This window comes from Somniosus microcephalus, chromosome 13 (assembly GCF_052327205.1).
Source record: "Somniosus microcephalus isolate GS21.2 chromosome 13, FLI_Smic_1.0, whole genome shotgun sequence".
Lineage (NCBI taxonomy): Eukaryota > Metazoa > Chordata > Chondrichthyes > Squaliformes > Somniosidae > Somniosus > Somniosus microcephalus.
Window position 1 is genome coordinate 1,714,341 of NC_140999.1, and position 12,928 is coordinate 1,727,268.

A 12,928-nucleotide genomic window follows, 5' to 3' on the forward strand; every position below is an offset into this window, starting at 1 on the left:
TCAGGCCGCGCAGTATAACCACTGTCCGGTGGCCTGGCCCGACCTGATCGTTCGGGTCAGCTTTATTTGCACAGGGAGGGTGAGCTCCCGGTCTAACCCGGGCCCGATGTTCACAGCTCCTGAAAATCCTCCACAAACGGGTTGTGAGTAAATGTAAAGGGTCGGCGCCACTTAAAGGTAAGCGATGCGCGTGGGAACTAAATGCGGGCCATCGCTGCAAAAGCTGATGATATTTCCGCCTCGGGTTAACAAAAATACCCGAACAAGCCCAGTGGGCGAGACAGTCACTGCAAAGGCAGGAAGCGGAGTATGTGGCTGAGCGGGGCAGCCTCCCGCTTGATGGCCGGTGAAATGGGTGAGTAGCGATGAGGGTCAGCCTGCCACAGGACTGCATGCAGCAGGTTGGAAGGAGGAAGCGAATTTGAGGCCACATTCGTCCATTACTGCCACAGTACACTACCCCGGTGCATATTAACTGCAGGTGCCCTTGCAACAGATGGTACCGCTGGCTGTTAAAGTCCCTTGACAGTGTCGGTGCACGTTAGGAGGATGCAAAGAGGCTTCAAGGCGATTTAGACAAGTTGAGTGAGTGGGCAAATACATGGCAGATGCAGTATAACGTGGATAAATGTGAAATTATCCACTTCGGTAAGAAAAACAGAAAGGCAGAGTGTTATTTAAATGGTGCTAGATTGGGAAATGCTGGTGTACAAAGGGACCTGGGTGTCCTTGTACACCAGTCACTGAAAGCAAACATGCAGGTGCAGCAAGCAGTTAGGAAGGCAAATGGTATGTTGGCCTTCATTGCAAGAAGATTTGAGTACAGGAGCAAGGATGTCTTACTACAGTTATACAGGGCCTTGGTGAGACCACACCTGGAGTACTGTGTGCAGTTTTGGTCTCCTTACCTAAGAAAGGATATACTTGCCATAGAGGGAGTGCAGCGAAGGTTCACCAGACTGATTCCTGGGATGGCAGGACTGTCGTATGAGGAGAGATTGGGTCGACTAGGCCTGTATGCACTAGAAGTGGCAGGCAATGACTATCTCCAACAAGTGAGAGTCTAACCACCTACCCTTGACATTCAATGGCATTACCATCGCTGAATCCCCCACCATCGGTCACCATTGACCAGAAACTTAACTGGACCAGCCACATAAATACTGTGGCAACAAGAGCAGGTCAGAGGCTGGGTATTCTGCGGCGAGTGTCTCACCTCCTGACTCCTCAAAGCCTTTCCACCAACTACAAGGCACAAGTAAGGAGTGTGATGGAATACTCTCCACTTGCCTGGATGAGTGCAGCTCCAACAACACTCAAGAAGCTCGACACCATCCAGGACAAAGCAGCCCCGCTTGATTGGTACCCCATCCACCACCTTAAACATTCACTCCCTCCACCACCGGCGCACCATGGCTGCAGTGTGTACCATCTACAAGATGCACTGCAGCAACTCGCCAAGGCTTACATAAGAACATAAGAAATAGGAGCAGGAGTAGGCCAATCGGCCCCTCGAGCCTGCTCCGCCATTCAATAAGATCATGGCTGATCTGATCCTAACCGCCAATCCACTATCACAGAACCATCTCCTGAATCTAACAGAATTAGACACACAAAATAGGAGCAGGATCAGGCTACACGGCCCCTGGGCCCGCTCCGCTACCCACAGGGCCATGACCGATCCGAACCTAGACTCATGTCCAAATTCCTGCCCGCTCCCCGTAACCCTTAATTCCCTTTACTTCTAGGAAACTGTCTATTTCTGTTTTAAATTTATGTATTGATGTAGCTTCTACAGCTTTTTGGGGCAGCATATTCCATGGACCTACCCCCCTCTGAGTGAAGTAGTTCCTCCTCATCTCAGTTTTGAAAGAGCAGCACCTCCCAAACCCGCGACCTCTTCCACCTAGAAGGACAAGGGCAGCAGGCACATGGGAACACCACCACCTCCAAGTTCCCCTCCAAGTCACACACCATCCTGACTTAGAAGTATATCGGCCGATCCTTCTTCGTCGCTGGGTCAAAATCCTGGAACTCCCTCCCTAACAGCACTGTGGGAGTACCTTCACCACACGGACTGCAGCGGTTCAAGAAGGTGGCTCACCACCACCTTCTCAAGGGGCAACTAGGAATGGGCAATAAATGCTGGCATTGCCAGCGATGCCCTGATCCCATAAACAAATTTTAAAAAAGTTTAGAAGAATGAGAGAGGATCTCATTGAAACGTATAAAATTCTGACAGGGCTAGACAGATTAGATGCAGGGAGGATGTTTCCCCTGGCTGGGGGGTCTAGAACGAGAGGTCACAGTCTCAGGATACAGGGTAGGACATTTAGGACTGAGATGAGGAGAAATTTCTTCACTCAGAGGGTGGTGAACCTGTGGAATTCTCTACCACAGAAGGCTGTGGAGGCCAAGTCACTGAATATATTTAAGAAGGAGATCGATAGATTTCTAGACACAAATGGCATCAAGGGGTATGGGGAAAGAGCGGGAATATTGAGATAGAGGATCAGCCTTGATCATATTGAATGGCGGAGCAGGCTCGAAGGGCCGAATGGCCGACTCCTGCTCCTATTTTTCTATGTTTCTGTGTCAGTTGCAGCATCTGTGTACCGACCCGGAGCTTGGGTGTGTTGCCTGTATCTGTGGGCGGGCAGGCACCGCCAGCCTCTGGTGCCGCCTGGCATTGTCCCACTGCTCCTCTCTTACTCCAAAGAAAATGTAAGTGAAGGGGAATTGCCAATGGAAAACCCATTGTCCAAATAATGTGGATCTGCCAAAAAAAATTGTAAAGCCTCCTGATCCGCCGAGTGAAAACAGGAATAAAAAGAAAGCAAGAAATAATGCCAGGCCGATAAAAACAATTCCATAAACATTTCTGCAGAGCACAGAGTGGGATTAAAGGGAGTGGACTTGAACAGAGTGCCTTGGTTGGGAATTTGGAAAGAGTGGGAATTTCTGGTAAGTATTGGGTAAGTAGAAGCTGTAAAAAGTGAAATTTAGTTTAAGATTTTGATTTTAACATAGAACTTTATAAAAACTGTAGTTAACAGGAGTTGCCTGCCCGGGGAGATAACGGTCAGTGTTTGTCTTGAGCAGACGCTAATCACCGGGAGCAGCAGAGCGGAATCATCACTTGCAAATTGGGTGAGGCTCCAAGAGTATGAAAGTAAACATTCTGTAGAGCACAGAGTGGTCTGCACAGAGCGGGATTAAACGGAGTGGACTTGAACAGTGTTTTAGTTGGGAATTTGGAAAGAGTGGGAATTTGGAGAAGAGAGGGAAGGAGTTGTTGCTTTTTGCCGACACTACTTGTAGTGCTTTGTGTTACAGGTAGATATTTAATTTCAGTACCCTTAACTTAATCTAGATCAAGTAAGTAGTCAAGAAACTACACTGCAAACGAAGTTACCTAATTAAATAAAACAAGGTCATATAGGGATTGCAGTGCAGGTGGTGTGTCGCAACTGCAGCATGTGGGAGTTTGTGGAGAGCAGTGTGATCCTGGACAACCACATGTGCAGTAAGTGCCTGCATCTTGAGGAACGTCAGCTAAGAGTTTTTGAGCTGGAGTCTGAGGTGCAGACATTGTGGGGCATCAGGGATGGGGAAGAGTTACCTGGACACTTTGATCCAGGAAGCAGTCACACCCCTTAGGTTAGGCAGTGGTACAGGTCTGGTTAGTGGTCAGGGACAGGAGGCTGTGACTGCAACTCAGGCAGGTAAGGGGACCCCAGGTGCAGTGCTGGAGGAGACTCAGCCTTTGTCCTTGTCCAACAGGTATGAGGTTCTTGCTGCCTGTGTGGATGAGGGAAAAGCCTGCAGGATGGATGAGCAAGCTGACCATGGCACCATGGTGCAGGAGGCCATTCAAGTGGGGGGAGTGAAAGGGAATGTAGTTGTGGTAAGGGACAGTATAGTCAGGGGTTTAGATACTGTTCTCTGCAGCCGCGGCCGAGAGTTCCGAAGGTTATGTTGCCTGCTCGGTGCCAGGGTTAAAGACATCTCCTCACAGCTGGAGAAGAACTTGGAGAGGGAGGGGGAGGATCCAGTTGTCGTGGTCCACGTAGGAACCAACGGCATAGGTGGAACTAGGAATGAGATTCTGCTGAGGGAGTTTGAGGAGCTAGGGTCCAAATTAAAAAGCAGAACCTCAAAGATAATAATCTCTGGATTGTTACCTGAGCCACGTGCAAATTGGCATAGGACCAAACAGATTAGAGGTTTAAATGCGTGGCTCAAAGAGTGGTGTGGGAGGAAGGGGTTTCAGTTCATGGGGCACTGGCACCAGTACTGGGGAAAGAGGGAGCTGTTCCATTGGGACGAGCTCCACTTAAACTGGGCTGGAACCAGTGTTCTAGCGAACCGAATATCTAGGGCAGTAGACAGGGCTTTAAACTAATGAAGGGGGGGTGGGAGGATTCAGGAAAGAGTAAATTTAAAAGCAGCAAGAGAAATGTCGAGGCTCTAGAGCAGAGTAGAGTTTGGGGTAAAAATAAGCAGAGTGGGTCAGGAAGGGACAGAGAGAGTAACAAAGGTCATAGGGCATCAGTGACTAAGGTGACATCAGGGAAAAATAGAAATAAGTCAAAGCAAAAGGCACAAAACTCAATGCGCGAAGCATTCACAACAAAATAGATGAATTAATAGCGCAGATAGAAATGAACAGGTTTGATCTAATAGCCATAATGGAGACGTGGTTGCAAAGTGACCAAGGTTGGGAACTAAATATTCCAGGATACTTAACTTTTAGAAGAGATAGGCAAAATGGAAAAGGAGGAGGGGTAGCCCTGAGAATAAAGGATGGGGTAAAGACAGTAGAGAGAAAGGATCTTAGCTCCGAAAATCAACAAGTAGAATCAGTTTGGGTGGAGCCAGTTTGGGTGGAGCTAAGAAACAGCAAGGGGCAGAAAACATTGGTGGGAGTTGTTTATAGGCCCCCAAACAGTAGGTGTAATGTAGGGCAGAGTATAAATCAGGAAATTAGAGGCACATGTAACAAGGGTAATACAATAATCATGGGGGACTTTAATCTACATATAGACTGGGCAAACCTAATTTGCAGTAATAGTGTGGAGGACCAATTCATCTAATGTATGCAAGATAGTTTTCTCGATCAGTATGTTAAGGAATCAACTAGGGAACAGGCTATTTTAGATCTAGTATTGTGCAGCAAGAAAGGGTTAATTACTAACCTTGTAGTAAAGGGGCCTTTAGGGAAGAGTGACCATAATATGATAGAATTTATATTGAGTTTGAAAGTGACTTAGTTAAATTCAAAACTAGTGTCTTAAATCTAAAGAAAGCAAACTACGAAGGTATGAGGGGTGAGTTGACTAAGGTAGATTGGGAAACTACATTAAAAGGTATGACAGTGGATGAGCAATGGCTAGCATTTAAAGAATTAATACATAATTTACAACAAATAAACATTCCTTTAGGCACAAAACCCCACAGGAAAAGTGGTCCAACCGTGGCTAACAAGAGAAGTTAAAGATATTATTAGATAAAAGGAAGAGGTTTATAATGTTGCCAAAAAGAGCAGCAAGCCTGAGGATTGGGAGTATTTTAGAATTCTGCAAAGGATGACCAAGAAATTGATGACAAAAGGAAAAATAGAATATGAGAGAAAACTAGCGAGAGACATAAAAACAGACTGTAAAACCTTCTTCAGGTATGTAAAAAGGAAAAGATTAGTGAAAGTAAATGTGGGTCCCTTACAGGCTGAGACAGGAAATTATAATGGGAAATAAGGAAATGGCAGAGAAATTAAACAAATACTTTGTGTCTGTCTTCATGGAAAAAGACACAAAAAACTTTCTGGAAATAGTGGAGAACTAAGGGTCTAGCGAGAATGAGGAACTGAAAGATATTAGTATTAGTAAAAAATAGTACCGGAGAAATTAATGGGACTGAAAGCTGATAAATCCCCTGGACCGGTCAGTGCCAGTACTGGTCAGTGTCTGTATCAGTCAGTATCTGTATTGGTCAGTGTCTGTATTGGTCGGTGTCTGTATTGGTCAGTGTCAGTGTCTGTACCGGTCAATGTCTGTACCGGTCACTGTCTGTACTGGTCAGTGTCAATACTGGTCAGTGTCTGTATCAGTCAGTGTCTGTATTGGTCAGTGTCTGTATTGGTCAGTGTCAGTGTCTGTACCGGTCAATGTCTGTACCGGTCACTGCCAGTACTGGTCAGTGTCAATACTGGTCAGTGTCTGTATCAGTCAGTATCTGTACCGGTCAGTGTCTGTATTGGTCGGTGTCTGTATTGGTCAGTGTCAGTGTCTGTACCGGTCAATGTCTGTATCGGTCACTGTCTGTACTGGTCAGTGTCAATACTGGTCAGTGTCTGTATCAGTCAGTATCTGTACCGGTCAGTGTCTGTATTGGTCAGTGTCAATACTGGTCAGTGTCTGTATCAGTCAGTGTCTGTACTGGTCAGTGTCTGTATCGGTCAATGTTTGTATCAGTCAGTGTCTGTATCGGTCACTGTCTGTACCGGTCAGTGTCTGTATCGGTCAATGTCTGTACTGGTCAGTACCAGTACCGGTCAGTGTCTGTATCGGTCAGTGTCTGTACCGGTCAGTGTCTGTACCGGTCAGTGTCTGTACCGGTCAGTGTCAGTACCGGTCAGTGCCAGTACCGGTCAGTGTCTGTATCGGTCAATGTCTGTACTGGTCAGTACCAGTACCGATCAGTGTCTGTATCGGTCAGTGTCTGTACCGGTCAGTGTCTGTACCGGTCAGTGTCAGTACCGGTCAGTGCCAGTACCGGTCAGTGTCTGTATCGGTCAATGTCTGTATCAGTCAGTGTCAGTACCGGTCAGTGTCTGTACTGGTCAGTACCGGTCAGTACCAGTACTGGTCAGTGTCTGTATCGGTCAATGTCTGTATCAGTCAGTGTCAGTACCGGTCAGTGTCTGTACTGGTCAGTACCGGTCAGTGCCAGTACTGGTCAGTGTCTGTATCGGTCAATGTCTGTATCAGTCAGTGTCTGTACCGGTCAGTGCCAGTACCGGTCAGTGCCATTACCGGTCAGTGTCAGTACCGGTAATTATGCAACTAGTCTGTTCCTGGAAAATGGGAGACATTAGCATTCGGACGAAATTTGCACCAATTCTTAACCATTTACATTTGACTCACACCAATGCACAAAACTTCGCCTCATAATTCTTTATGAATTGAAACATAGGAAGAGTAGGAGGCCATTCAGCCCCTCGAGCCTGTTCCGCCTTTCCAGTTAGATCACGGCTGATCTGCACCTCCACTCCATTAACCCGCAGTTTCTCCCTATCCCCTATCCCCTGACCCCCTGACCCCCTGAACCAACAACATTCTATTGATCTCAATGCTGAAAGCTCCAATTGATCCCCGGCATCCATAGCCTTTTGGGGGAGAGTGTTGCAGATTTCCACCCCCCCCCCGCCGTGAGTAAAAAATGCTTCTTAATTTCACTCCGGAACGGCCGGGCCCGGGGTTAAGATCAGCCGCCCTTGTTCTGGTCTCGCCCCAACAGAGGGAATAGTTTCTCTCTATCTACCTGATCAAATCCTTTTATCAGTGTAAACATGACAATTGGATCATCCCCTCAATCTTCTAAACTCATGGGAATAAGAGCCAAGTTTAAGCAACCTGTCCTCATAATTTAACCCTTTCAGCCCCGGTATCATTCTGGTGAATCTGCGCTGCCCTCCCTCCGAGGCCGAGATATCCTCCCTGAGGGGCGGGGCCCAGACCTGAACCCAGTGTCCAGAGGGGGTCTGACCAGAGCTCGGTACAGCTGAAGCTTCACTTCCTCATGTCCCAGCCCCCTCGAAATAAAGTCCGACATTCCACTGGCCTTTTTGGTTACATTTTGGTACCTGTCTTATGTTCTGTCCACTAGCTCCTAGGGATCTGTGGACTGGACAGGCCTCAGGATTCTTCACATTCAGGCTCTGGTGAAACCTTAAACGTGGCAATAAGTGAATGGCAGTGCAGCACACACTGAATGTTGCTGAATATTAAACATTGCCTTAAGGGCAGAAACGTTGTTGAGAACAGCAGTAAGCAATTAAAGTCAACTCGCCCGTGTCTTTCTGATAGATCTCAAACCTCCTTCTCATGATATCCCCCATTCCCATATCTTTTTAGGATGATATCTAGTTGTTTGTTGTTCCTGTTTCTGTGACCCATTCAGTGGCCTTGCTGGTAACTTACTCCACAACTCGGTTACTGTTCTAACTTTTAACCTAGTAATTTCTTTCTCCTCTAGATCCCCCCCTTGCCAGATGGTGCTATTCCTTGTTGGGGTTTAGTTCCAGATACATTTTAACTTCTATTCCCCGGTATTCAAAGTTTGTTCTTTTCCACAGAGAATATTTTGGAGCAGATTTTCAACTTGCCACTCGGGTGTAAAGCTGACATTGGGATCAATGGAAATAAAACCGTGATTCCCAACACCAGTTTCCAGTGTCTCAGCACTTTCAGAATTATCCTAAAATATTTGAAAACTTTGCTGTTCATACGGTATTTTCAGGCTGCCTTCTTTTACTCTCTTTTCTTTTCCACTGCCCCTTCCTCTCTCCCTCATTGTGTAATGTTTCAAAATCCTCTCCCTGAACAGCCTCCCCGATCCACCTTCCACAAACTGCAACTCATTCACTGCACCATTTCCAGCCTGCTCACCGCCACACAGTGCGGCACTCCCATCACCCAGCCCTCCTCAAACCCCACCGACTCCTCTCCAAATACTGATTATAATATCCTGTCCTCGCTTTCAAATCCCCTCATGGCCTCAGTCCACGCAGTCGTACATCACACTCCAAATCTCCATTCCTCAGACACCAATGGTAGCAATGCTGTTTCTGAGACTCCACCGCACCCCCCGAACATACCCCCCCGAATATACCCCCCCCCCGAATATACCCCCCCCCGAATATACCCCCACACCCCCCAACAGCCCCCCCCGGAACACCCCCCCGGAGCACCCCCCCACCCCCGAATATACCCCCCCGAATATAGCCCCCCCACCCCCAACACACACTCCCAACACACCCCCCGGAACACCCCCCCACCCCCGAATATACCCCCCGAATATAGCCCCCCCACCCCAAACACACCCCCCGGAACACCCCCCCACCCCCGAATATACCCCCTGAATATACCCCCCCACCCCCAACACATACCCCCAACACATACCCCCGGAACACCCCCCCAACCCCAAATATGCCCCCCCCGAATATACCCCCCCACCCCCAACACACACCCCCAACACGCCCCCCCCCCGATGTAAAAAGACTACTGAGCGCTTGGTTTGAGTATAAAACAAGGCTTTAATCAACTGTTTCACAACCATGAGATTTCTAGTTACATCACTAGTTCCTGGTTACAGAAACATCCTGAGCAAGCTGGGCCCACGCCCGAGTATTTATACTCCTTGGACGGCGCCACCAGCTGGCCGCCCAATGTTATTTCATGACAACCACCAATACACACACCTGGAACAACCCCCCCCCCCCAACCCCCAACACTCTCCCCAACCCCCAACACACACCCCACCCCCTCAACACTCCCCCCCCCAACACCCCCACAACACAACACTCCCCCCCACAACACTCCCCCCCCCCCCCCACGCACCCTGTGGAGCCCCCTCCCTAAATCCCTCGGCCTGGGCCACCTCCCTACCTGATTTCAGAAGTTTTCTAAAAGCCTCTCTCTTTGTCTATCACCACCCCTCACTGGCCGTGCTGAGATGCTGAGATGCCTGTGTCTGTGTGTGTCTGAGATGCCTGTGTCTGTGTGTGTCTGAGGACCTCTATAGAACTCGCAGATGTTGTGCGAGACACATTTACTGAGAGTGTAAGCACATTTCAGACCGACATTCCTCTCGACATTCCCGGGACGCATAAAACATCAGCAGAAAGCTGCACCAACTCTGCCCTGCCGTGTCTGATATTGACAGGAATTAAAAGGGAAAACTCTTACCATCATAGTCTGGAGTTGTGCAACCTGCTGCCCGACTCCAGAGCAGCACAACCAGCAGCAGATTACAACCCATTTCGGGGCACTTGTCCTGTGAGCTGCAAAGACAGCAATGTTTCCGAGCCGAGTGTCGAGGCTGGAGGCTGTGAAAGAACATGGGAAGAAGCGGACTGCAGATGGATATCAATGTTTTTCTACTGAGATCAGCAGCCTGTGTAAACATCACAGGCCAACTTGGTGACGTTTTGGGTCCTGGATTCCGGAGAGGATTTTAATAAGTTAGATTAAACCGTTAAACAAAAAGGGCTAAAGCTGTAAACATTTTTTCTAAAAAATGTCCTATAATTGAAATATTGGAGGAAAATTCCTACTTTTTCTTTCTCTCGCTCTCTCTGTCCCATTGCAGAACTCACAGCACAGGTGTCCCGTGTGGCCGACAGTGTTAGGAGCACAAGTAGAGAATCATCGTCTGAGAAATATTCCTCATTCCCGGCTGCCCCGAGACCCACAGCAATATCTGAAGGGCAGCGGTTCTAGAACCCCAATTGCATAATTTATTTCCCCCAGATGGAGGAATTTGTGGGGTTTGATCAGTGGGCCCCTGCTTAAACCCAACTAACCTTCAAACAGATAGTGGGAAGAATTGAAACTAAAACAGGATTTCCGGCATTTTGAGTTTATTTTCTTCTAATTTATATTGGGACAAATTTATTTACTCAAAGAATGAGGGACATTTCGGGCAATCTGCCTGCTGGGATAATTACCACCCTCTGGTTCCCCTGCTGGGAGAATCACCGCCCTCTGTTACCCCTGCTGGGAGGCTCACCGCCCTCTGTTACCCCTGCTGGGAGAATCACCGCCCTCTGATACCCCTGCTGGGACAATCACTGCCCTCTGTTACCCCTGCTGGGAGGCTCGCTGCTCTCAGGACACTCAGCTATATTTCTGTTTACATTTGATATTACTTTCTAACATTGTATTCTGTAAACCAAACGCAGATTATCTGGGAGTAACCGTAGAAAGCACGGGATGAGAAACGACTGTTTGATCCAACACACCAGCTCCATTCGTGGGCCGTGAGCCACGACCCCTGTCATGGGCTCCGCTCCACCCACTGAATCTCTTGAGCATAAAAAAACCCTGACCCCAAAGGGAATCAACCACAACCCCAGAATATTCGTCCATCTTCACACCTCCACTATTCAACCATGGCCTCCTCCCCTCCAGCCAACCTCCCCCATCCCATCGCACCGGGACCCTTTCGTTCTGCCTCCGCTTGCGCCTACGTAAACCTGAGGTCATCCAAAGCTCGGCTGCCCGTGTCCTAACTCGCACCAAGTCCCGTTCACCCATCACCCCCTGTGCTCGCTGACCCACATTGGCTCCCGGTCCAGCAACGCCTCGATTTTAAAATTCTCATCCTTGTTTTCAAATCCCTCCATGGCCTCACCCCCCCTCCCTATCTCTATAATCTCCCCCAGCCCCACAACCCCCCCGAGATATCTGCGCTCCTCTAATTCTGCCCTCTTGAGCATCCCTGATTATAATCGCTCCACCATTGGTGGCCGTGCCTTCTGTTGCCTGGGCCCGAGCTCTGGAATTCCCTCCCTAAACCTCTCCGCCTCGCTACCTCTCTTTCCTCCTTTAAAACACTCCTTTAAACCGACCTCTTTGACCAAACTTTTGGTCACCTGCCCTAATTTATCCTTATGTGGCTCGGTGTCAATTTTATGTCTTAAAATACTCCTGTGCAGCGCCTTGTGACGTTTTACTACGTTAAAGGTGCTATATAAATACAAGGTGTTGTTGTTGTAACCTCCAGCCCGGTTCCCAGCCAGATATTTATCCAGTTAATCATCTGAGACTGGATTGTTGTTCACATTCCCACGGCTCTGTGACTCTTCAATCAAATTCCTCACTGGCTGTTGGGTCAGAGTCACAGGCCATTTCTCAAAGCAAATTGCAAACTTCGACCCATTAGAAGTGATTTGAGAAGAATTCATTTCATCTTTTCCATTGATAAATGATGGACTTGTGAACCTGGCTCGGACTCTGCACACAGTTATGGAGGCTTCGTGTTTCTTTTTACTTTTTAATTTTTCCACCAATTTTCTCACCGCTTCCTCCTCCCCGATATTAATAGACTGTTGTTGGATGATAATATATGTACAATTGAACAAACTGTTTATTTCGTTGCGCAGCTGTGGTGCTGTTAATTAAATTAAGGAAAACACACAATTTTACCCTTTCACTGGAAGAAACCAGCAGTTCATATTCTGTGGCTGAAGGGTGTCGCCCTCCTTGCTCTGCGGTACTACGAGAATATCTTATCTCTTTACACAAATTTCCTGTGCACTCTCTTTTACATTTGTATGAGCTTGCTGTTTCTCAGAAGTGGACACTTGCATGTCATGTACTCAAGTTAAAAATACAATTCCTCGGTACTGTAATCTTTCAGTGTCAGCTCTAGCACAGTGAGTCACTCTCTCACCTCTGAGTCAGAAGGCTGTGGGTTCAAGTCCCACTCCAGAGACTTGAAACATAGAAGATAGGAGCAGGAGTAGGCCATTCGGCCCCTCGAGCCTGCTCCGCCATTCAATGCAATCATCGCTAGGTAGAAGATTAAAGAGCAGGACCTCAAAGGTTGTAATCTCTGGATTACTCCCGGTGCCACGTGCTAGTGAGTACAGGAATAGGAAGATAGAACAGATGAATGCGTGGCTAAAGGGATGGCGCAGGAGGGAGGGCTTTAGTTTCCTGGATCACTGGGCCTGCTTCTGGGAAAGGTGGGACTTGTACAAGTCGGATGGTTTACACCTGAACCAGAGGGGGACCAACATCCTTGCGGGGAGGTTTGCTAGCACTGTTGGGGGGGGTTTAAACTAACTTGGCAGGGGGATGGGATACAGAGTGGAGCTATAGTAGGGAGTGATTTACAGCCAAATACGGAGGAAAAAACAAGT

General features: G+C 48.0%; 1 protein-coding gene across 1 annotated transcript in view; it reads right to left on the reverse strand.

Annotated features, from left to right (window-relative positions):
• Nucleotides 1-10,395, reverse strand: part of LOC147107952 (proteinase-activated receptor 3-like) — a 32,028-nt gene extending 21,633 nt beyond the window's left edge. Inside the window, exon 1 of the mRNA XM_086004322.1 lies at nucleotides 9,969-10,395. Coding sequence (XP_085860448.1) covers nucleotides 9,969-10,188 — 220 coding nt within the window. The 5' untranslated portion in view covers nucleotides 10,189-10,395. The remainder of the gene's footprint in view (nucleotides 1-9,968) is intronic.
• Nucleotides 10,396-12,928: the final 2,533 nt, after the last annotated feature.